General features: G+C 39.4%; 3 protein-coding genes across 3 annotated transcripts in view; 1 reads left to right on the forward strand and 2 right to left on the reverse strand.

Annotated features, from left to right (window-relative positions):
* The window catches only part of slc4a8 (solute carrier family 4 member 8), a gene marked incomplete at both ends in the record, with an annotated part of 28,287 nt that extends 18,229 nt beyond the window's left edge, over positions 1–10,058 (reverse strand). The window contains one exon of the mRNA XM_079242520.1: positions 10,014–10,058. Within this exon, the coding sequence (XP_079098646.1) occupies positions 10,014–10,058 (45 nt within the window). The remainder of the gene's footprint in view (positions 1–10,013) is intronic.
* ttll3 (tubulin tyrosine ligase-like family, member 3) lies at positions 10,057–19,278 on the forward strand (the record flags this gene model as incomplete). Its single annotated transcript, XM_079242130.1, has 14 exons — positions 10,057–10,192; positions 10,287–10,417; positions 15,018–15,107; positions 15,197–15,359; positions 15,734–15,789; positions 15,913–16,041; positions 16,140–16,254; positions 16,466–16,543; positions 16,685–16,865; positions 17,269–17,417; positions 17,557–17,800; positions 17,965–18,400; positions 18,510–18,783; positions 19,181–19,278. The coding sequence occupies 14 exons, from the start codon at positions 10,057–10,059 to the stop codon at positions 19,276–19,278; spliced, it is 2,280 nt and encodes a 759-aa protein (XP_079098256.1).
* A 1,156-nt stretch (positions 19,279–20,434) lies between these two features.
* Positions 20,435–24,212, reverse strand: LOC306756910 (class E basic helix-loop-helix protein 40-like). The gene is made up of 5 exons (XM_079241843.1): positions 23,808–24,212; positions 23,597–23,660; positions 23,274–23,381; positions 22,729–22,852; positions 20,435–22,484 (listed from the first exon to the last, which is right to left on the reverse strand). Exons 1-5 carry the CDS (start codon positions 23,876–23,878, stop codon positions 21,562–21,564), a joined length of 1,290 nt encoding a protein of 429 aa, XP_079097969.1. The 5' UTR covers positions 23,879–24,212; the 3' UTR covers positions 20,435–21,561.
* Between the last annotated feature and the right edge of the window lie 2,039 nt (positions 24,213–26,251).

A 26,251-nucleotide genomic window follows, 5' to 3' on the forward strand; every position in this document is an offset into this window, starting at 1 on the left:
TTGTCTTTACTTAATGCAAACTACAGGTAAATGTAAAGAAATGTAGACTTACACAACATAGATGATGCTTCCATTTTCTGTAAACCTGATCTTATTTTGTGTGTTTGTGTGAGAGTAAAGGCCTAAATGAAAAAGCGAATGGAATTAAAGGCCAAACATTCAAAGAATATAATAATTTGTTTACATGATATTGAATACATTAATGAATGAAATGGAAAAATGGACAACAAGGGAAGTTTTAAAATATTCTTTTATCTGCTTGTATAGGGGAAGTGACTAATTGTTAATTATTTTCAGCAACTTGTGCAGCATTCTTCTAGGTAAAATCACCGTTCCAGAGTTGCCCCAGAACAGAGTTAGCCTTCTTAATTTGTTTGCTCCGTTTATTTAAGCCTCCGGCTGAATGTTGCTGCTCAACAGATGGCTGCACAGCAGACTGCACTTCTACCACAGACTTACAGAATCTATGCAACAATTTGGTGCAGACACTGAAAGGTTTCAGCTGTTTTAAGAAATATTCAGCCTTACTCCTTTCTGTGTGTGACTTCTATGTTACATTTTCTATCTAGTCTGTTGTCCAGCTGAACTCAAACGTATTTGTTGCCCGTTACCGCCTCCACTTCTACCAATTTGTTAGGTACTTTCTTTGCCCTCCATTACTCTCATCTATTCTGTTCCACGTAACTTTAGATGAACTTGTGAAATACATAAAATACAGGAATACCAAAGAACGGTTTGATTAAAACTTTTCAAGACTCAAAACAGCATCTGCGCTAAAGGTGCACCTGTGTGTGTTACTGTAGGATGTGTGTATCCAGCATGAGCTAGCAGTGATTCTTCCTGCTTCTCCCAAGGCCTGGTTCATATAATACTGTGAGTACTTTATTGACCAAAGAACCGAACCAATGATTCATGGCTTCCTCTTGCAGCCATGAAATATGATGAATAGGAACTATTTTTGGACCGTGTGTGTGTGTGTCTATGTGCGTATTTCTGTGAGGATAAAGCAATACTTTCATTTCAACCAAATTCCTTTGACTTTTACAAGCTTTAAAACCTGAGTGGCGAACCATATCTTTACAGGACTGCGATTAGAAAAGTGCAATGAATGTGGTGAACAGACAACAATCATATCGGATTAAAATCAAAACTTCAAATGAAACTCTAAAAGGTTTCTGCTTTACTTTTTTTAACCTCTCCTAATATGAGCTTATCATTCACCCATTTGCAAAAGTAGCCTTCAGATCCAAGTCATTCACTAATACTCATATGCATTGGGTCTGCCGTTGCCTTCACCAAATCAGCGCTTTGGGATTTAATTTCTTTCCATGACTGAGCACTTCTTTTTTCCCCAGACAGTTCTGCTCTTTCAAAGAATAAGGTTGCTTAATTAGGAAGTCGTGCTTAGGCCACTGAATTCATGCTTTTATACTTACATTTGCACAAGAGATGAGAGAGTGGTGCAGTGTATATTTATAGGTCGGTGCTCTGTAGTAAATTTGAACATACTGTAATTCCACATAAGATTCCTGCTGCAGAAAGGAGTCAGCAGAGTACTTAATCTTCAAATGACTGCAGCCTCACACTATTCCCAACTGCATAGACTGACTATTGTATTTTCTATTGTATCTTCAGATGTCTTCAGTTAGTATGCATGGTGAAGATAAAACACAAAGATAAAACGCAAACATTTTACTGAGCCTTCCCCGTTTTCCAAATGTTTGAAATTTATCTTGCTAAATTAATCTACTTTTTTTCATTTTCTTCAATTTATATAGTTTCTTTGACATAAAAACGGATTTATCTAAAAGCAAGATTTCATTACATGTTAGGAGTCTTTGTCAAAGCACACAACTGGTTGGAATCTGCATCCATCAGTGTTTCTTGAGATGCTTCTACAATTTTGGTGAAGTTCATCTTTAGCTAATTGATTTCATTGAAGCAGTTAAAGAGCTTCGAAGCAAAGCAGTTTCCTAATAAAATTCTAAATTTACCTGCAAATTATTAATATGCAACTGGTAATTACTCAGCTGTGTTGGACTATAATGACAATACAGTGTTGGCAGGCCTCTGGTCACTATAGATGAGATCTAAAGGTGCTTTGTGGACATGGCAGAACCTTTCAGAAGGACAATCATTACTGCATGACCAAACACAAGCTACTACTCACTAAAAGGTACCTGAATACGGAAGCCGAGAGCGGTCGTGGTCGCATGTTTTTTTTTTTTACACAGTTTTGTTGAAATCATGGGATGATTACCCATTAATTAGCCAACTTTGTTTTGTCGTAATAATGAGATAATTCTCTCATTATCTCGAGAAAACAAAGTTAATTTTGCCATGATAACGAGATAATCATCCCTTGATCAGTAGAAAATGCTCTTCGTTATCTCGAGATAAAGAGAAAATTAACTTGTTATCTCGAGGTAACCACTGAAAAAAAAAAAAAAAAACAATAGAAGAAAATGACCTTTCTCAGCTTCTGTACCTGAATGATCCTCAAGAAAAGCTAAATACTTCATCTGACGAAACAAAAACTGGACTATCTGGTCACAAAATTGAGTGAAGAGGAGCATCCACTCAGCATCACTTTATTAATACCATCCCAGGTGTCAGGTTGTATATTTTTCTGTGAGGGGACTTTGAATGTGATCAGGAAAGAGGAACAGATTGGTTTTAAATAATATATAGCTCTCCTGAGTGGAAAACCTTTCTAAGAGTGCTGAGGGTCTTGGCACAGGGCAAAGATTTATTTTACAGTACTATGACTCAAAGCCTGCCACAAAGAAAACAAAAGACTTGCTTCAGTAAAAGTCTAAAAGTCCTACAGAGACTGGGGAAGACTTCCTGCAGAGACCTGGAAACTGCCACACACAGACATTCCCAATGCAGCCTGGTTAATCTTAAATAAGCCTGCAAAGATGAAGGAAAATAAAAGTATATTGAGCCAGTATGACCATTTCCAAAATAGGCAGGAGTCTGCTAATGGTGCTTTAACAAAGTGTGATTAAAGCACTTTTGAGCATCACCAGAATAAATCTAACATGTTTAACACAAAGAAATGTGTGTATGGTATTTGTTAATTTGTTGGTTGAGTAACTGTAAAGCAACGAGCAATGAGCTGTCATCTGGGTCAGATAATTTACCAAAAATATATAAACATTTTATAATACAGTGTAAATTAATCCTAAATACATTTATTAATGTATGAAGCCTCGTTTATAAGATTTGCACAAGAACCATAACATTACATCAGCAAAAAGTACCACATTTTTTCAATTCTCCAGACTTCAGCCGCAGCCTCGTATCATGCATATAAACATCAGCTGTACTTGCACATGTAGTCACAATGTGTTATCACTTGCTGCAGCAGCGCTGGTGATTTAGGGCCTACTCATTATGTTTCTTTGGCCTCATGCTGGAGGCAGTCAGCTGCATTAGAGTTGGAGCTTTACCAAACATACAAAACAAGAGAGAATGGCTGCAAGAGAGTCTCTAAAAGCTCTCTGTCCCAGAAAGAGTGATACGCTACCAGATGAAATCAATTTGGATCCATTTGCTGCAAACACATGAAACCTTTCTCTAACTGTAAAGTCCAGCTTGCTACATAATCGCATGGTAAGTAAAGTTGTATTTCAGAAAGCACACGAAACAAATCTTTTAGTGCTTCTTTTGTATGTGAGATCATATGCGACAAAATTCCATTCATGCTTGTGTTCCCTATCCCAGTTCATGCTCTTTATTTCACCATGAGACGCCCGGCATAAAGTCAACTCAGTCACAGTCCAGTAACATCGCCTCCTTAATGGCAAATTCATGTCTGCAAGTGTTTTCTAACAAGTTAATGGTTCCCTGCCATTCACATCTCACTTCCCTTGTGTCACATTAAGGATTTAAGATAATCCAGATCTGACATAACACGTGAAGTTTTGTTTGTTCTCTGAGGATGAGCATATGGCTCTAAAAACGGGCTTGTGCATGTAATTTTCCACTGACACGGAAACTAGCTGGTGTTGTTGGTGGTTTCTATAACCTGGCAACTGTCCCCTCTGTCTACACACTCGTCCTCTCTCTGAGTATCGGTGGCAGCACTCGACTGGGTTTATGACTCAGTCATTCTTCACGCAGATTAGAGCTTTTGTATCACAGAACTGCTGGATCCAAAATGGCTTCGTGACCTTGAGCCCCTGTCCTTTACATGCATATCATTGGTCACTGGTAAACCAGCTATGGCGAAGTCAGACACGGCCACGTTTGTTGCTGAAGAACAAGAAACACATGGTACTGATAAACATACGAAAATAAATTAATAAAATTATCTTGTAAACTGAAAAAAAAATTAACTTAATTCTTTGAATGAATGTACGACTGAACGAACAAACAAATAAATGAATTATTATTTTAAATATGTCAACACATTACATAAAATTGCACAAATCAAAATAAAATTTAAAAAAAAAAGTGAATTAGGAGAAAATGGGGGAAAAAAAGCATGAATCCACCTCTAGTTGTTGTTTATTTGGTCTTTTTATCAAATTTATTTAGATTTTTTATTTGCTTTTATTTACAGTTATTCATATATTCATTTAATATTAATTATTTTTTAAATTTATTTCATATTCAATTGTACATCCAACCATTTCCTATTCAACTTAGTCTAATTCAGTGTCACGAGGAAGTTGGAAACTCTCCCAGCAATTAGCAGTCGAGAAGCAGGACACACCCTGGACAGGTTACCAGTCTATCGCAGGGCCAACACAGAGACAAACAACCCCCAACACTCACTCCTAGGGAGAATGTAGATTGGCAAATTATCCTAACGTATGTCTTTTAACTGCGAGAGGAATGCAGAGTACCCAGAAAGAACCCCCGCCATGCATACATGGGGAGAACATGCAAACTCCACACAGAAAGGCTGAGAATCAAAGCAGTGACCTTCTTGCTGTTAGGGAATGACGCTGACCACCACAACACAGCCCCATATGTATTTAATTATATCTTATTTTATTTCTGTCTATTTGTTTTTCTATTTGTTTCTGTATTTATTTTGCTTTTGTACATTTTTAAATCAATTCAGATGTTAAGGAGTTGAGAGCAGTGAAATCAAACAAACGCATCACTTTTAAGCATATCACAAGTATTTACAGCTTGAAGATAATTAGTTGCTTCAAAACACCCTTTCCTCATCACCTAACTTTCTGAAAGCCGTATGAGCTTTTAAATAAATGAAATTAAAAATATATATATTTTACTGATCCCAGAGTGAAGGAGTATGAATTCAAGTAATCAGGTAAATATTCACAACTATCACAATTTTGTTTAAGTATTAAACATTTGCCAATTACATTTAGTGGAAATTCATTTAATTTGTTTGACTCACGATGCAGAAGTTGGATATAAATTTAGATCAAATTTTAAGGTCCTCATCATTTCCATTTATTTTTATTTTTTATTTTTATTTTCTTTGGCATGTATCAGTTAGAGGTTCAGTTGTGACAGTAAAAAGAAATTTAAAAAAACCTTTATCAATATACATATAGATACTTGACTGTCGTTTCAAGGCAGATTTGAAGATATGTGACCCAACATACTGAAACCTTTTCTGTGATACTGATCTAATTGAGTGCAATTTTTTTATTTGGTGCTTTTAAAAGGCTTCTTTTTTTTAATTTGCTCAGCAACCGATTCACATGATGATGACTTTAGGCATCCCTGTCTGACATTTAGAAGCTGAAAATAACCAAATGCTACCACTAGTCTGCATGTGACAGCTGATGAAAGTCAAGATGTATTTTTCTAGTTTAGCAGATTGTCCTAGAAAGATGTTAGACTCCCAGAGCAGTACTGAATTTTACAGTCACACACAGTGTCCTACTTAGTATGCTGATTAACCTCCCTATACAGCAGAAAGTCACTGTGGATACACCACAAACCACAATTTAATACATAAACCTTGATATGGTTTAATTACTTAAGTACTTATTCACAACACGAGGAGTGTTATATATTCTATTTATGACTTTTTTTTCAAATCTTAAATAAATCCTTTTGTTTTAAAAGCTTTTATTCCCCTCCTAAATATATTGAGTTCATTACCGCTGGATGAGCTCTTTTAAGGGTGTTTAACATCTTGAAATGCACCATTTATTGTTTTTTTTAATATTACAAACACAAGGTACTGTCAAAGTACATCAATGTGAAAAACATTGAGCTGGTTGACTTTAAACAAGTAGAGCAGCAATGATTTGCCTCACAGTGTCCTGACTGAATGGGCCAATCAATGTGCTGTACCGAAGCGCTCGCTAACTCCCATCGACACTGTGACGGGGATGTCACAGGAGTCAACTGGTGAAGAACAACCTGTTTGCTGGCTAAAAGGATGGAAAATACAGACTTAAAGCAACCTTAACAAAGATGCATCAAAGCTGAAAGCACCAATATTAAAGTTTGTAGATGAAATCCTGACCTGCCACCCTGCATTTTCCATCAGTGTTAAAATATCTTGTTATCATCATGACCGTCTTTTTTCAGCTTCCAAGAGGGACACAGCATGGTTGATGTTTGCTACTGTTGTATCTGTTCATTTGTTGCTTCAAGGGAACAAGAACTATACTTGGATAGGAAGGTATTGTGAGTTTGGCCATCTTCCTCATTAACAAAGATAACCATCAGCGAAACCACTCCAAGAAGTCTTGATGTACTGGCAGTATAATGGGAAATGGTTGCAGTGGTTTATTAATTCTTATGGAAAAACAAATGGAATAAAATTTATAAGGCAAAAAGCGAGCATAATTTGAAGATTGATGTTGGCAATGAACAGATTTATTAATTTCTTTATAAAGATGATCACACATGCTTCCATAATGACGTATTGAGTTGAGTTCTTGTGTAATTTGACACGCCGCTGAGTTTTCTCCCATGTTTCCTTTCATTAAGAATGGCTTCATGACATCCTTTCATGTAGAACATTTTGGATTAGACCTGATAAGCATGGATAAACTAGATACACCTTTAGGGTCTTGATTTTTATCTATTATTATTTTTAAACTTTAAAGAGATATAATTTTTAGATACTGTAGCTCTTCTGTAGATTTGTGTTTTTAGACCAGTCACTTGTTGTTTTATCCTCTACTTCTCCAGTTTCCTAAGCTTTCTTTTAAGACCACACCTGCACATCTTGCTAAGATATATTTGTGGCTAATTACTGTAATTAGAAATCACCTCATGTCAAGGAAACTTTACAAGATCACAAGGAATACTTACTTTTTAAAAGCTAAATATGAAGAAATCACAGCTGACTCCAAGTTTTGTTGTTTAATAGCAATGAGAGCAACAACCCTCAGGACAATTAGTGGCCAACTTAAAGAGGTTCATTCATGATTAAGCAACATGGACTTTGAGTTCTTTGCAATGAAAAGAATTAAAAGACCTAACTGAGACCTTGTTCCCTCTAACAAAACACTTGTTGACAAATTACATCTCTGCTTATGATTGTGTATTTTATCTGAAGTCTCTCTTAATTTAATTTATCTACACAATACTATTCTAAGATGATCTGTGTTGCTCCATCCCCTAAACACTGAGCTGACTTCAGGAACACAGAGACTGACTCTGACAGCTGGGTCTGTCAGTTCCTGTCTAGGGTTTGTGTCTGAGAGCCGAGATTGGCACTCGGTGCTACGTCCTCAAGCTACTGCTGCCTCTTCGCAGCATCTCAAAATCACCATTCTGCTGTCGATACATGTGACAGTGCTTCACTCAGAGGACTGGTCAAACATGAATGCCTGAAAAGAAGAGGTAATGGTGATTAGGTGCGACAGGAAGGGACAGAGCTGGGGAAGAAAGGAGGAGAGAGGCGGCTGTTTTGACTGCCTCAGCCTACGAGAAGCATGAGTCATACACACCTTATTCAATGCCACACATGCAATTTTGTGTCCTTACAGCTCTTACAGCTCTCCTTCTCTAATTCTGTTCTTTCTACATATATTACAGCAGTCTCAGATTGGGTTATGAGCTACAGGCTGTAACATGTCTTTCAACCTGTATAACGTCATCAGACTGAGTGAAATAAGGATTAAAGGAGTAAAAATAAACACTTAACGGACATTCAGCTCTGTTTGGAGATGATTAAGTCTTCAAGTCAGGTGTAGTGACTGTAGGGGAGAAATGTGTATTTAGTGATCTGCAATGTTGTGAACGCTAGAATTTTTTCACCTCAAGTCTGGGAATTTGTTCGTTGTTTGAAACTAAATAAGTTGTCACACTACATTACCAGCAATTTTGGTATATCGAGAGATACTGAGAACTCACATATGTACAATTCAGGCTAAATAAATCAAATTAAATCTTAAAATTGATATGCATATGTACAGATCTGCTGCTTAAAGTAAATATCCAGAAGTCAGACAATCGATTGTGGATTGCTTTCACTAAATTGAATCTATGCTACCAGCTTGATTAAAATGAAAGCGTGGGATGGATGCCAGATAGTTAGTGTAAAAGGACTGTCATGAGGAAAAGTGAGGTGTCACACGTAAAGATATATGTATAGATTTAGCAGAATTGCTCATGTTTTTCTTTCTATGAAAATGGCCAACCCAATTTTGAGGATCTATTCTTTTTTAAGATTTATTTTTCCAGATAAACCCTTTTGTTCGTTGCACTACACTGTCCATGCCTTAATTCAACATATCACTGAATGAGAATTGGATCTTCAAATTCATTGTTGGAGTTCCAAAATAATTATGATTGTTACAAATTCAAGCTGCATTGTTGGTAAATGCTGTTAACAAATGACCATTTTACACTTTAGTGGACACTTTGGATGGGACCATTATCTCAGCATACTTTAAAAATACTTTATATCAGGTTTTCAGTGCTGACTCTAGCTCGCTAGCTATCTGTATTATTTTTTTTTTTTCCCCATTGTACTGCTGTCAAGTAGAGAGAGCTGATTAAAGACCACAGACATGATGGAGAGACAATCCTGACACATTTAGTGACACTAAACTGACCTAACCTGTTTCAAGAGTTATGGTTTGTGGCAGCTTCCTCTCCTTTTCTGCAAGCTGTCTAATCATATCAGAGGCTTTCCAGCTCACTCTGGTTCTTCTCTGTCTGTCTCCTTCCTCCAGACAGGATGTTGTTATAAATCACCACATGGCATCAAGGCTGCTTCCAGTCCATTCAGCTATGATACCACATGCCAATGAGTTTATACTGAAAGTGTACCTATGTGCACGCTCCAATACAGGTTACAGGTGCAAATTAGTTCTCCCTGGTTCCCTCTTAAGGAGATGAAGCTTTGGTAGAATATTGCACATCAACAGGGCACTGGACCAGTTTAAATCCCACACTTAACAACCTGTCCTCTTCTTTCTGCCAGACTGGCTACCGATGAACAGGTGTGAAAGTACACTAAGTTCTTTATGAAGCATCGTGGAAGAATGGCGCCAAGGTCATTTGAGGGTAACCCCCTCCCTCCAAAAAAAAACATCTAAACAAATAAATAAAGACATAACACAGCGACCGGATCATCTTCCTCGCACACGCGACCTCCGCGCGGGCGGTTGACATTTTAATGAGCGCTTGGCAAGGCTGGTGTGGTGTGTGTGGGGGGGGGGGGGGGGGGGGGGGGGGGGGGGGGGTGGGGGGGGGAGCAACTGTCTCAGTAACTGTGACTTCTCAGTGCAATGCCACGTGACAAGAATTGACGCACGTGTTCGCACCTCAGCCAAACACTATCATAAATGCCCCCCCCCCCCCCCCCCCCCCCCCCAAACACATCATCCAAAAGCTTAGGAAAGACAACTTAACGTCACATATCTCAGGTCCCTTCACAGATGAAACGTGTTAATGCAAAGCTGGAGGAGTTTGGCATGAAACTGTTGTTAAATTGTGACACACTCCACCTCTGAGTTTCTAATCGCGCAGACAGTTTGGGGGCTTCAGCTGCTCAGTCTGATCTGAACCAGCCCATCGCTCCCTACAGGATGAATAAAATGGCACTTTACCTGGTAGCAGAGTATGCTCTCTGGCTCATTCACTGGCACACTCATGGTTTTGTTGGGGTTAACCTGCTCAGCGTTCAGGAAGAGTAAAGGTGAGACTTTCGGTGCACCAGTCGGCCTGTCGGCGCTGTCTCCGGACGTTTGGAAGAAGCAGTCACGAGTTGACCACCTCAGCCTCCTCTGTCACTGCAGACATGCTGAAAGTTGACATCTCTTTCAGGTGAAGGAAATGGTGAAAATGACTATTTAGCCCCTGTTTTTGTGATGATCTTGCAGCCGCGCCTCCCGTCCCCCCCCTCCTGTCCTGCCTGTTAGAGCAGGATGCGGAGAGCATCACTGCAGTCCCAGCCAATGAGATCACAGCGCAGAGGCACACACACTATGCTGCGAGGCAGTGCTGCTACCCAGTAAAGCCAATTTGTCTACAGAGCAGCCTCATTGTACATAATGTCCAGTCAGTCAGCTTTTCGCGCAAATGGATTTTTTTTAACACTATGCACTGCTTTAACGATTACAACACTATTCCACTTTACATCCTGCTAGAAACCGCTGCTTGTGAGGTTTACCAACATATATAACAACAGGCACAAAACTTAAGCTCCATCTTTTCTTGTGTATGTGAGTTCACTAGAAATTTGAGACATATAAGAGTTCTTGTGAACACATCTCTATCTTGTCACAAAGAGGTGGTGGTGTGGAACCAAAATGGAGAGATGGGAGAAAGGGATGCAAAATCAAGATGCTTTAACTCAGTGTTTTTCAACCTTTTTTGAGCCAAGGCACACTTTTTCCTCACTGAAAAATCACAAGGCACACCACAAACCAAAATGTTTTTTTTTAAAGTCCATATTATTAATATAAAGCTAATCTCGTCAAAGTCTCTTGAATAGAAATCAAATAAACACAAGAAGGAATTTTATTATCTTTCACTGGGGCCTGTTTGGATGAACACAGAGCTGCTTTTTAGACCAATTAGGTGAAATTGGGTAATTTCTCAGGGCACACCTGATAATCTCCCACAGCACACTAGTGTGCCATGGCACAGTGGTTAAAAAAACACTGCTTTAACTAACTAAACTGAAAACTGGACAGTTAAACTATAGCACAGAGAAGCAAACACAGGAGACAAAGGGTAAACTAACACAGAAAGCTAAAACATGACGCTTACAAAAACACACAGAGCTAACAAAAGCACAATGAATCAACAACTGAGAACATAAACCAAGGGGTATAAATACGGGGGACTAACCACGAACAGGTGATATGAATCAGAAAATCAAACCAGGTGAGCTAATGAACAGAAAACCGGAGATTAGAGAACAAAACAAGGTAAACTACAAAATAAAACAGGAAACCAAAATACTCCTATCTATCTATCTATCTATGCAGTTGTTTGTGCAGCAAAAAGGTTATGATGGTGTTCAGTTGCAGAAAAGCCCTGCAGGGTACTGTACTTTCACTTACTTTCCATTGTAAGAGAATTTCTTCTTTTGTGTTTTCTGCAGTGTCTTCTGTATGATTATGTTGAAAAGTGCATTTCTCTTTGAACTCAATTATTAGGGATGAAAACTGATAGAGAGAACCGGAATGAATGGATCTAGGAGTAAGGGGTCTGTGCTGGGAACTGCTCAGTAGCCCCTGAGCTCAGTGCAAAGTAGAACGGTGCAAAAGGTGCTAAACCTTATGGATAACACTGCACAGTCTCGCTCTCAGAAGTTTTACGTAAAACAGCAGAGGAAAGCAGATAATCACAAATGTGATGCCAGCCAAAAACAGTATAATGTATGGAGAGTATAAACAGAGCAAAAGAGGTGGTTGATGGATTATGAACGATCCCCATGTAGCATGAGTCACTTCTGCCAGCCCTAACTATGAACTTGATCTGCAAAAGAAAAGTTTTTAGTCGACTCATAAAGGCAGAGAGGATGTCTGCTTCTCAAAGCTAAACTTCAGAGGTAGATCCACAAAAGATGAGCTGACAGCTAAGGCTCTGTCCCCCCACTTCCCATCAAGAAATGAGAAGGATTGCACCTAAGCCTGCAGTCTCAGAGAGAAGTACTCTGCTGAAAATATATGGAATTGTGACGTCAATGAGGAAGAATAAGGGCATTTATATGTGGGAGAAGAATTTTATATTCCATTTCGGATTGAATTAGTTTCATATTATCACTAGTTAAAATGCTGTTTCAGATGTTCATGATAAGAATTATGGCAAGCAACAGTGGAATTGCTGATATCTTCAAAAACATTTAATTTAGGTTCAAATAAGTACTATAAATTGAGAAAAGCATCTTGACAGGACAAATTAAATCCCTTTTATTGTTTTAACTAACTGGCTTTAATGTTAACTAGAACTGCATGACTGCAATTTTTGTGCATTATTGACAATGTGGGTTCATGTTCTTACTTAAATATAATTTTGTTTCTCTTTGTTTTATGTATTTTTTAATGCTTTTCTGCACTCTGCTGTAATTTTTTAAAAATGTTTTATGTAAAGCACTTAGACTTGTCTTACATGGAGTGTTATATGGAATGAACATGGAATGTTCCAAACCAAAAAATTGCCCATTCATTTTCAATACAAAGCCTACTACAGAAAAAAAATATTCACATATATATATATATATATATATATATATATATATATATATATCTCTATCTCTCACACAACCAAGTTTCACCATGAGGTTAATTTTAAAATGAAATACTATATTAGAAATCTCACTATCATATCCAAAGAAAAGACATCCTGACTGACAAGAATGCCATAATGATGTCAAATATGGAAGTTATAATAAACTGAAATACAGTAGCCTCTGTTTTGGGTATGATTACAAGTTGTTCTTCTCTGTGGTCTGTTCAGTTATCAAAGCAATGTGCAGCATTTCCCCTGCCTCTCCAGCATGCATTTGGGCCTACATCTCCATGCTCCCTAATGTACATGGGCTTGTCAGTAGTCAAACCAAAATTGTCCAGTAAGGTTTTGAAAATCTATACATTCAAAAACACAGAAACACAATCTAACAGGAACACAAAATAAATGTTGTCAACCTGTCCCGTTATAAGAAGTATGTATAAGACCTTATCAAAGCAACTGTAAAAGAAGAAAACCCACCTCAGCTGTAACATTTACTTCAGAAATAAGTTAGTACTCATGAAGAAAAATACAGACTGGTAGTCTGGTAGGCTACAATGGACCTCAGTGATCCAAAGCAGTGAACTATGCAAAGAACACATCCTACTACAAAAGCCTCTGGCGCCATCTTGTGGGAACCTAAAACAATACATAAAATACAACGTTTATATTTTGGTTATGGCCTATGTACATACAGAAGGAAATATATGTTGTAGTCTCACAGGATGACAACAATTATTATTTCTTTAAATGCCAGATATGATCTGCTCTCCTTTAACAAGATCATGGCACGTGACCACTAAAGGAAGCAACGCCTCGAGACAAGGCCGGATTATCCAATGGGCATTATGGGCACAGGCCCAGGGGCCCATGCTCACTTGGAGCCCACGTGAGGCCAACGTAGGGCATACACCATAGGCATACGAAACGCTGGGCCCAGGGGCCTCTGCACATTTAATCTGGCCCTGCCTCAAGACACTTGTTCATCTTCACTGACCACAGTCTGAACTTTTTTTTAAATTCATTAATTTTTAATAAATTTTTTAAATCAAAACGTACTGTGGCCACGATAGTTTGCCTGGACACTTTAACAGTTTAACAGGATTCGACTCAGCAAGTTTTCCCGGTTCAGTCATGTGACGGTCCCCTCCGCGCGCTCACCGGTTTTACTCAGTGCTGAGTTTAGATAGCAGCGACCGTGTCACGGCTGTTTTAATACCTTTCACGTCACCTCCCATACGCGTGAAACTGATAAGGTGAGATAAGTAAGTGATCCTCTTATTTCAATCCATTGCTGAGGGTGGACCCAGTTCGCCATACAGTTGCTATGGCAGCGGTAAACATTCTGTAGGAGCTTGGCATGCACGGTTGTTATGGGAACGGTCTGCTGGGAACACGAAATAAGCCGGACGGAGAACCTATAAACAGAGCGACAGAATCACAAGGAAGGTTCCAGATAGGTTTGTGTATTAATGTCAACATATATAATATATATATATATATATATATATATATATATATATATATATATATATATATATATATATATATATATATATATATATATATATATATATATGCATAATAACCCCACCAGTTTTCAGTGTGGAGCGCTGTAGGTCCAGTTTTATGTAGGTGTAGTTGTAGTCAAAGACTGTGTACGGTGGTATCAAATTCGTAGTCCTACATCATAGTGACTATACTGATTTTTTTTTTTTTCGCAAGTATCCTATTTTATTTTATTTTATTTTATTTTATTGTTTTTACTTAATTGTGACTGAATTAGTCAGCATGTCAGCCCCAGTCAGTTCAAATTAAGATGTCTGCTTGACCCAAATTACATCCCTCTTCAGTGGCTGCATAGATGTAGGCCTAAGTAGGTGCCACATGTTATACTATTTATAGTAAAGCTTCCTATTTTTAATATGAAGAGGAAATGATCTAACTACTTCATATTATTAAGACTTACCGTGAAAATGACCATTGTCATCTTATAACTGATTAATAAAGTACTATATGGCTGATTTGGATACTGTGACTCTTAATTTTACTTGATTTATTTACTGTTTTATTATTGTGATGAACTGTATGAATGGATGTGTTATGTATATGTTTTAATATTTTTTTATGGTGTCTGCAGGACTGTCTTCTTTGCAAACAAGGTTCCTAACAGATAAATAAAGTGAATTTAATTTGATACATTAGTTCTACTTTGCCCATTTGTCATTTGAAGGAAAAACTACAGGGGGTACATCAGCACCAAATGTCAGGTAAATCTTGTTTATACAAAGCAAATATGTGTTAGTACTTTATTTGTTTATTTGACCAGTACATGTTTTCCAGTGTTTCAGTCCACAGTTACTTCTCTGGAGGGACGGTTGCGTCGCAGTGTGCCAAGCCTGCCAGCCATCAAGGTAGACAGGCTGAGAACAGCAAAAGCGGCTGTGGAAAAAGCAGTGAAGGTGTTTTACATGTGAAAACAGATTCTACCTCTCAATAATCCCATTATTGTATGATTTGCTTCACCATCTTCCCTCTACTCATTTGTCAGATGAGGAAGGTATTTTCAGTTCAGGGACCTTACCCTGTGATTCGCACTGCCTTATGGGCCAGAGGATGGGTGGAACGTCGTTTGCCTGGTCCGGTCCATAGAAAACTTGATTGCCACAGCGATGATGATGATGGCGATGGCGATGTCAATGCTGATGTTTCTGGTTAGGCATAAAGGTTTACAAAAAAGCCTTAATGACAAATCATTATTTCAGTTTAACACATTTTGGACTTCTCAAGTAAAGACCCTTCATTTACCAATCAGCACAATCGAAGGTTTCTCATTCTTTTATCTATTTGCTGTTCTATTTAAACTTTGTCAAGACATATTGATTACATTCTGGTATGGTAAAAGCTACACGTTCAGAAGGGGTCAATGTAAATATAGCTAGAGTGCTGGTCAGACGGATGTCCCTTGTACAGTATTGCAGTCAACCATCACAGACCCCTACTGTGCTTACAGCCCTCTGTATACAAGTAAAACCACATTCACAGGCTCACACACAGACACACGTACACACTTCTTATCTTTTAACAGTGAAAGTGGATGAGGTCGAGAAAGACGAGAAACTTGATGACATGTATGGGCTGATGGTAAGATAACATCTAAGTGACCTACCTAAGTGAGCACTGATATCTTTCACACTGTGAGAACAAATGTGTTATTTTTGTGTACTTTCTTAAAAAAAAAAAAAAAAAAATCTTAAATCATTTTAGTCTCGGCTGGTTCGAAATGAGGCCACATATTTCTACTGGACGACTCGAAGGGACTCCATAGACTGCCGTTCCTTACAGAATGACCAGATGACCAATCACTTTGCAAATGCTGGAACATTTACCACCAAGGTCTGCAGAGTTACTAATGCCTGACTGATAAATATGCAAGTTCATTGGCTTTAGCCAGATGCCAATTGGCTCTTCCAGTGTGCTTCTTTTACTTTCAGGTGGGGTTGTGCATGAATCTGCGTAACCTTCAGTGGTTTGATACAGCAGATCCTGACACCTTTTTTCCAAGATGTTATAGGCTTGGAGCAGAGGATGAAAAACAGGCTTTCATAGGTTTGTTGTGTGATTCTATTTCCAGCAATCTATGGTGAAAAAAGTTTTTATTCTTTGGATTTAAAAAGAACAAACTAACAGGTTTGTTCTTTTGGTGTTTTTGGGTTTAAGTTGTCAGATGTTTCAGATGTTTTGACAATAATATTATTTCATCCTTGTCTTTTCTCTTTTAAACTATAATGCTATCTTTCCATTTTCGATGAAAATAAAGAGGACTTCAGGAGGACAGCTTGTACCAGCCTGCTGCAGCATGTAGTTGAGACATGGAGCTGGAAAAGCAATGAAGCAGGTAAAGAGCAAAACCAAAGAACAGTTTTTCACAGGGGGAAAAAAGTTCTTATTAAAAGAAAAAAAAATCTATCATTTGTCCTCAGAGGAACAACAAGATGTATATTTCTATAATGATAATCTACTCTTTCTGTCTCTGCAGAGTTGAATGATATGGAACATCACGCTGTAGGGCCAGAAATTATTGACAAAGCTTTGCATGCATGTCAAGAATTTCTCAGTGTTTTACGGCATAGTGACATTGATATAAATGCAGAATCAACCTCCTCTTTGAATGAGCAGCAGTGGGCCACATTTCTGCAGGACTACTACATGGTTGTGCAGTGAGTATGCTTTCATGGAGCTTTCAGGGTTTTGCTAAAATAATCCCCTCTATGTCAGGCTAATTCAGGCTAATCTGCTATACTGTTAGTTCTGTTATGTCTCTTTTATACATCTGTTGTACTCGCAGTTCAATTCAGTTTAAGTTACAGTAAACATTCACAAATGTATCTTACAGATTTACAAATCTGGCTTCGTAGTAGAGTAGGGGAACATTAGAAAAGATACTGTTTGCTCATATTCAGAGCTGTTCTGTTGTACGTAGATCTTTACATATATTGTTGATGTCTTTTTTAGAATTATAACAGAGAAAAACTGTTTTGTTATACAGTTAATAGATCTGTAAATGTCTACTCTTTGAAAGAAATGGGTGTGTTTTTAATTCCAATATGGAATATTTTGTAGCAAATGTGCAGTTATCAGAGGCAGTGGTGAGTTCGTGGAACGCTGTGAAGCCATGCTTGCCAGACTACAGGAAGTTTGCCCTCAGCTGCAGATTGATGGACTGAACAACATATGGATTATAAAACCAGGAGCTAAATCAAGGGGAAGAGGTGAGGTATTTTAATCCAGGCATCTCATTTTCATACGTAAAGAGTGCAAAGTTGTTGTTAGAACATGTTTTGGATAATCCATTTTCATATTAATAAGTCATCTTGTTTTTATGTCAACTGGACACCAACTCCCTATCAGGCATCATGTGTATGAATCATCTGGATGAGATTTTGGCCCTCGTGGACACCGACAGAGCTATGATGAAGGAGAGCAAGTGGGTGGTTCAAAAATACATAGAGCGTCCTCTGCTTGTCTATGGCACAAAGTTTGACCTCCGTCAGTGGTTCCTCGTTACCGACTGGAATCCTCTGACTGTCTGGTTCTACAATGATTGCTACCTACGGTTTTCCACTCAGCCCTACTCAACAAAAAACCTACACAGGTCAGGCAGAAGCTCAAACAAAAGAGAATTTATTTACATATCAGGACTAGACTTTTACAGTATCTTATATTGAGTGCACTGTGTGGAGAGATTGGTTTATCGTGTAAATGGGACTGAATATATTAATTTTATTTTTTATTTCTACCTTCTTGTACTCCTCTCAGCTCAGTCCATTTGTGCAACAACTCCATCCAGAAGCACTTTCAGCCTTCTCATGACCGTCATCCAGGAGTACCGGAGGACAACATGTGGTCCTGCAGTCAGTTTCAGTCTTTTTTGCAGCAACAAGGCTGTGAGGAAGAGTGGGAGTCAGTAGTGGTCCCAGGCATGCAGCAAGCAGTGGTCCATGCCCTGCAGACAGCCCAGGACCTGGTTGAGCCCCGCAAGGCAAGCTTTGAGCTCTACGGAGCTGATTTTATGTTGGGAAAAGATCTGAGGCCTTGGCTTCTGGAGATTAATGCCAGTCCAACAATGGCGTGTTCCACCGCTGTGACCACTCGACTCTGCCCTGCTGTGCAGGTGGACACACTGAGGGTTGTGTTGGACAGACGGACTGATCCTAATGCTTACACAGGAGGCTTCCAGTTAATCTACAAACAGGTTGGGCTTTCTTTAAAGCAAATGTGTGTTTAATTCCATCACATTTCTTTTGAGTAATTGATGCTGTACAAAATCAACAAATGTAAGTTTTCACCATGTTGCCTTTCAGGCTTCAGTAGAAGTTCCTCGCTATGTGGGGGTGCACCTGCTTGTGAAAGGAGCCCCAATTCGGCAACCTGGACTTGTGCTTCGTAGACAGACTATTACATCTAACACAGCTCTCACTATCCACTTCCCATCTGACCAGTCATCCCTACACAGGACTGAGACAAGATATAAAGCATCAAATCAGAGGCCACACCTAGTGGCCGGGCTTTGCTGCTCAGGCAAAGAGAACCAAGAAAGAAAGAGGCTACTGACAGCTATATCTCCAAAACAAGAATGTGAGATGAAAGCAGAGGTACAGAATGCTCCCTGTGTACGCAGGGGCGCCAACACTTTTGCATCAGAACAACCTTTGCTGATACAAACCGAACCTCAAAGGAAAGCACGACGGTTTGGTTTGAGTCTTCGTGTTAATGGGGCAACCTTAGTGCCAAGAAGTCTTTCCTTTTCACTCAACCCTTCTCACAGGACATCAGAGAATAAAAATTTTCATGGATCAAACATTTCCAGATCCTTTCTACCTCAGGCAAATTTTGAGCCAAGACACAGAAATTTTAATCAGGTCTGTCCTACGTTGCAGGGCCCCCTACCGAGCCTTGAAGTATGTCGCTTGCGACCAAATAATGCGACTGTTACCACTATCCATCATAACTCAGCCCTTTCATTCTACCCCAGCATCCACAAGCAAGAGTTCTTTATCCGTTCACAGAGACAAAACCCTGGCAGAGGCAAAGAGGAGGGCACAGGAGAACATCAACACTGATGGCGTGTAGAGCAGAGAAGCTGAAAAGCAGCTGAACATGCTATAGAGAGTTAATTAGCTTTAATGAGATGACAACAGGAGATGAGAATACTGTACTTCATTTCTTCACATTTTCTTCTTTCTTTCTTCCAAATAAGTTGTAAGTACTTAAGCTCCCCAGCAGGTGGTAACAAAGTGCCAACAATCAAACTGCACATTTAAGCCAAACCCCTGATACAGAGATTAAAGAACAAAAAAGAAAGAAAATACCATAATTATCCACCCAACTTGATATCTTAATACCAGATTAATATCTCCCTGTTGCATTAGATTCTTTATAATCAGTGTCCAAATTTACCTGTAGGTTGAAATCTTTGACATTCTTATCAGCAAATGACCACAAAAAGTTGCTTGAGCCGCATGTTTATCACTGATTTGATGTTCATTTAATAGCCACATATTTAATCAAATATATGTATTTTCATGTGTATGCATATTTTCCTATGTATTGTCATGAAAAAAATGTGATTTTAATGATGTGCAAGAAAGGTTCAAACAAAACAGATTGGGTTTTTAAAAAAAATAATATTTAATCTGTTTTTAGATCTGAGACCAAATAAATGTTACAGATGTTATTTAATCATCAAAGAAAATGGTGAATTGTTTGAGGAAATGGGCAAAATATGCCTTAACTTGCATTTTTTTCCCCAGGTTTAGCAATCAGACATGCAACTCCTCAAGCAAACTAATAAATCAGTATCAGGGGAAGCAACATGAAAGGCAGCAGGTCGTAGCCTTAGACTTCCTTTTGCACAGATAATCTAGATGTGGAATAAATTAACTACACAATATTATGCATTAAACATGATGATTTAACGTACTCTAATGCTCCTGAAAAATGTGATTGCTCCACACAACTTCATACATGTTTTGGTGTGTACGACTCCTTGGTTGACATGATGGTGCTGAGCAAGTTAACGGCACAAAAGCCTCAAGAAATTCGCTTTTTATGCTCATGTTTTTGTTATAGCAGCACAAATGGCTGATTAGGACAACAGCTATCTAAAGGTCTTCCTATACACAGATCTACCATGTGATGTTATGCTAGTGTAGGTGTATTCATCCAAAAGTTTCCCTCTTTTTTTTTTTTTTTTTTCTTCAACACATACAATAAAAGCAAATTTCCACGGGAAAAAAATACTTTATTAATACACTTATATGATGCATATCAACATTTATAGACAAAATATGTACATCAAACATCTCTCTTTAGGTCCCAAAATATAAAATATTAAGTACCTCTTTCTATAGAAAACTAGTCTTCTGGTAAAACTTACATTCACGTCTCCCGTCCTGACTTCTTTGACTCCAGTATTCATACATAGCACAGAATAAACATTTGAGATTTATCAGCTTTTCACAAGTAAAAGGCAACAGCAAGAACAAACACCGGGTTTGACTTGAGCAAAAACAGATGTCGAGTATGCAGACCAGGTCCAGCACAGTGCTACAGAATGTACAGTTTCTGAGTACACAACGTTGTCCACATCCTGCATCCCCTCCCAACTCTTTAGTGGACAGAGCGCAACAACAGGTATCAAAAATAGAAATGTACAATAAGTTTATGGACAATAATTACAGAAATCCATCTCAACTTTGTTTGTAAGCGACAACAAATAAAAAATATCTCATTCATGTCGGCCGTGCGGCAGCCTTACTCCTCATCCATGATGGCTGTACCCAAACCCATTGATGACATCCTTTTGTTTCGTGGTGCCGGTCATCTTACTTTCAGGTTGAAATGGGATTTTCAGTAATCAGAATGCTGAGCAAAGGACATAGGCAACAAACTTTGGGTGACTTATCACTGCTAATTTGGTGCAAAGGTCTCTAGAGTACAAGATGACGTGTCATTTTCACAACAGCTACAAGTGAGAAGCATCAATGTCATCTGAGTTTACACTTCAACAGCAGCATCGAAAACATGTCTTTTCTTTACATTCAACCAATGTGTGTATTTGTGTGTGTTTGCACGTGAACAGGGCAGGTCCAATATATATGATACATCTACCACTGAGCTTTGAACATTCAATCAGAGCCTTGCATTCTTCACTGTGTGGATGGATGCTGCTCTGGCAAGTCTCCTCTATCATTTCTACAAGTTCTCTTGTTTCCCGTCCAACCTCCAGGCTGAGGAAAAGAGCAGATAAATGATTGTGGATTATGGAATAGCTCAGTCATGTTCTCTATCCCAAGAGCGACTCTGCCTCTGCCTAGTAGAACGGGACTGTCTCTCGTCTTCTTCCTTCATCTCTCATTCTTTGGTTTCCAGGTTGAGGGGTGGTACCTGCTTTAGTGCCTGAAGAAGGGCAGGGGAGTCCATGGGCGTTTGGGATATGGCTGGGGCTGGAGAGCCACCCCTGGGAGACAACACTAGCTGAGACGGGGGTGGTCTCTCACTGGGCATGGTGGGTGAAGAGCCACCCATGCCAGGGTAGAGCATGGGCACAGCCCCAGGGTACCAGCATTTCTCCAGCATTGGTAAGTAAGCTGCAGCAGATGGTGGAATGAGGTAGAAAGGCATGCAAAGGGGGTGGGGTGGAGCAGGTGGATGGTTGGGGGACACACTCATATAACTACCATAACCGCTAGAGGATGACGAAGCTGATGATTCTCCACCTGAGAGGAGCTCATCCTCCGAGGACTCTACGCGAGGTCGTTTGTGACGGGGTTCGTCATCCTCCTGCTTGATGCTGGAGCTCTGCCGATCACCCAGCGGTCGCTTCTGCTGACTCTCCTGGCCGTAATAATCTGGACGACCTTGGGGTGCCCTGGATTCGTTTTTTTCCACCTCTCCCCCGTAGCCACTGTCCGTGTCTGTATCGCTGCCACTCTGCTCGCCGCTCGTTGGAGCGTACGCCCGCTGAATGACAGGCACACAGTTCCTCCCGTAGCCCTCACTGGGTTTAGGGGGTAAGCTGGTGGGCATTTCCTTGTGAGGTTGATGTTGGTGGTAGGCAGCGACCTCCACAGGCCGAGGGCTTAGAGGGGTGCGAGGTCGGACCGGACCCTGCAGCACCTCAGCAGCTAATTTGTGAAGGTGGTTGATAACATGTGAAGGCGTGAAGTCTCCGTCAGATTCGTGATTGGCTACGTACTGAAGAATCTCCTTGGCACACATGTGGAAGCCAGAGCGAAACATCTCCTCTGACTTCTCCTGACTGATGGTGGGTTGCTCTATAAAAAAACAATTTAAAAAAACATATATAGCAAAATCAGAAATTCTGCTATTTCACATGAATTATAAAGATTATACTGGATTTTCCCTTTCTGATAAATTCCTTTTGAGTTACTTATTTGCGTCAAGCGCTGCATAATCATCCAATCATGCATTCATTTGACTTGATTAGCATTCTGTACAACAGTACCACCCTGCTCTGAAGGTTCTATTTATGTGTGTGTGTAAATATCTGCAACTCACCAATTTGCATGCCGCTCTGCAGAGCTAGGATCTTTTGCTGCTGTTGCTCCAGAAGGGAGGTGAGGGCTTTCACGTGCTTGAGCGTAAGCTCTAAAACTACAGCCTTTTCCAGATGGCCCAGCGTCTGAGGAAGACACGCAGCGTCAGCACATCCTCACCACTTATATAACTCACACAGGCTAAGCTCTACAACTGCTACGCACAAGGTCTCACTGCTGCCACATGTTTAAGCAGTGGCAACGCAACGTCAACAACGGTATCTCAATAAATAGAAAAAGAAATATTCTCCAAAAAATCGTAGTTTTTTAAAAATATAATCTACAACAATCAGCTGAATGGAGACCAAATGTGTTAGCAGGATACAGCAGGGTGTGTAAAATCCAATAAAACATGACAGATAACATATTGTTTAATGTAAGCAGTCATTCACTTAGAGCCGCTGACGCATTCTAGACAGGTGTAATACCTCCGAGCAGCCACTAGGTGGTGCATGCTACTAATTAGTTCAAACCCCACCATCCCTCCCAGCTACAGCATGAACTTACGGTGAGTTTCAGGTGTTCGGGTAATAAATCTTTCAGCTGTGCAATGCATTCGTTTATCCGGTCACGTCTTTTCTTCTCAATAAGCCGGTGAGGCAGCTTGTAGGTGTCCTGCAAGAATACAGAAAGATGTTGCATAAATTCTTCATGATTAGGGGCAGCTACACCCATAGAGAGGAATCTAGGAGTTATGTCACAGCAGGAATTAAGTCAACCATTTATGGGAACTACTGCTACTCTAATTCCTCCCCGGGAGATTACATTGAAGCTCTGTGATGACAAGCCAGCAATTAATAAAAATAAAAAACAAAACAAAAAAAACCTACCTTACTCTCTTCCCCTCTCTTCATTCCCCGTCTAGGCTTATAAACATACATTGGGAAATCCATCCTATGGAGAGACGGGAAAAAAATGTTTAAGACATGAATAAGTAGTTTTTATAAGTGAGAAACTGAGAACAGCAGTGATCCATTAAGCGCGTTTGAGATAAAAGCTTAACAAGTCAAGGAAAGCCACGTTTTTGAGAGCGCAACTTACCCCTGCATGTCTGACAGATCCGCCTGGTGTTTGGACAGAGGAGGAGGTTGGGCGCTGGGAATTCGCTCCATTACTTGTCCTCCAATAACGCCGTCAAAGTCAAGGTAGACCTCTCCAATTTACGCACAAATAAACGCGTGTTTGTTTACTTGTAGCTGCAAAACAGTTCGTAGAATACTCCACAAAAGCCTAAGTAATGGTCTAAAACGTTGACAGATTTGTCATTTTCCCGCACTATTAACAACATAAACGTAGTGTTGTGTCTCAGAAATGCTCTCTAGTTAAATCCAAGTCCCGGTCCCGCCGCTCAAAAAGAAGTCAACCCTCTTGGTGGCGCGTTGGAAAAGTGGGGGAGGACGAAGCGACGAGTTAAATAAACCCTCTGACTCTCAGCTCAGCCCAGCCTGACCTACCTCTGTCACATGAGGCTCACGTGTTAAACGGCGCTGTAGCCTTGCTGGAGGGACGGCCCACCCGAACCAGATAAGGCACCTCATTGGACAGACGCCGGTTGACGTCAGAGCGGAGGGCGGTGCGCGTCGGATCCCGTGTACCACCATGCTGAAGTGTATGGAAACAAGGCGGCGCGCGGAGGAACGTGCTGGCCTGAGAATCACAGGAAAGTGGGGATGGGATGGGAAGGTTCCGGACTAAATTACATTCACGGTCACAACTGAGCAACAGTTGTAGCTGCAGGTTTAGGAGGCAGAAGGAATCACAACTCAATTAATATATAATATGTTATTTATGTACCATGCAATAATAATGAGGATAATGATCCCAGTGCCTGATTATCTAACAAAAAATGTCTGCAGGGGAAACGACGTTGTCACAGCGGGAGAACCACGTGCACCTGTGCATGCACCGCTGCGTGGAGAATGCGTGTCTGTTGTCATGAGGCGTTCCAGTCTGTCACGTTGATCTCCTCATGTGCCCTGCTGAGCGCGCAGGGCACATCCTGGCCATCCAGCTCATCCAGCACACGGCGGCTGCACCTGTCTGCTGCTGACAGCAAATATACATCACAACAAAACCCTCTGGAAAAACAAACAAACAAAGCAAAAACAAACAAACAAATCCAGTGATAGTTTCTTACAGCAGATAAAGGTGAAACTAGCTCTTAACAATTACCCTGTTCACACTGAAGAAAGTGTCCTCCACAAGAACATATAATGTGATATAAAGATTGTTAGGGTTTGAGGATGAGAAGTCAACCCTCAGGTACACAGCAAACCTTATTAACGCTGCCATAAATATAACACAAGTCAATGAACTAGGAAGCTATGGACCAGTCACTCCATTCAACTGGTGTCATTGGTGTAAAAAAAAGATTTTTCAGGTCACCATCTGCAGTAAAACTTTGAATTAACTCATTATTTTTCTGCTGGCTGATGACTGAGTGCATCAGTGTTCCATTGTGAAGTTGTAATATAAAACGTACAATTTCCTTCCAGCTTTTTGTTATTTGACTGTTTATCCTTAATATTTATTGTATTTATTCTGAACTGAAAAGAGTAATCACAGATTGTCTTCCACATAAAATCTGTCAAAATACTGTTTTAAAATAGTTAACTTTTGTATATGCACCTAGAATTCAGTCTTCCAAGTCCTGCAAGAGTCACAAGGCTGTAAATGTTGCAGTAAATCATTTCCATAACATTCTGAAGATGAGATCATTGCAAAGCTGACTTTTCTGTGCATTACATTTACAATCACAGAGGCAAACATGTTGCCCTTTTTACCATCATAAGTGATTTAGTTTTTTTTATATGTAGTAATTCCTTTATATATATATATATATATATATATATATATATATATATATATATATATATATGTTCAATATCAAGACTTATTTTCTTTTTTTTTATATAATTCCAGGATAAATAGAGGATTAAAAAACTTATTTAAATTTGATTTTCCTTTTTATCCCAGAAAACCTCAGATTGAGCCTGTTCAAACATTTTAAGACATCCCTGATGTAACAGAGTTGACAGAAAACATATCATAGTAACAAAAAAGGGCTTCTGCCATGAGAAACTTTCAAAAGCTCACATCTACTGTGTGACTACATCAGTCTTTGACTAATAGTCTTTTCATAAAAAATCCCAGAGTGCAGACGCTAAAATAGAAATGAGACGAGACAGGCTGCATCACTCAGTAATTACAATAAGACCCTTGCACTGGACAGGTCAAAGTAATTCAGCTCTAATTAAATAATCATAACAATGATGGAAAGCCCTTCAGAGACAATTTAGGTACATGAAACACAATTAAATACTGAGCTGGACTTTTAAAACACCCTAAAACTGATTCCTTTCTGCCAGTTTACTTGTCAGATCTTTTAAGAATTGTTGGGGAAAGTCCCTTTTGCATTTTATCATTTTCATTAAGAGCCAAAAAGTGTTTATTCTTGATTTTTCATATAAGATTTCAACATTTAT

The sequence above is a fragment of the Telmatherina bonti genome (genome assembly GCF_933228915.1).
Source record: "Telmatherina bonti genome assembly, chromosome: 6".
NCBI lineage: Eukaryota > Metazoa > Chordata > Actinopteri > Atheriniformes > Telmatherinidae > Telmatherina > Telmatherina bonti.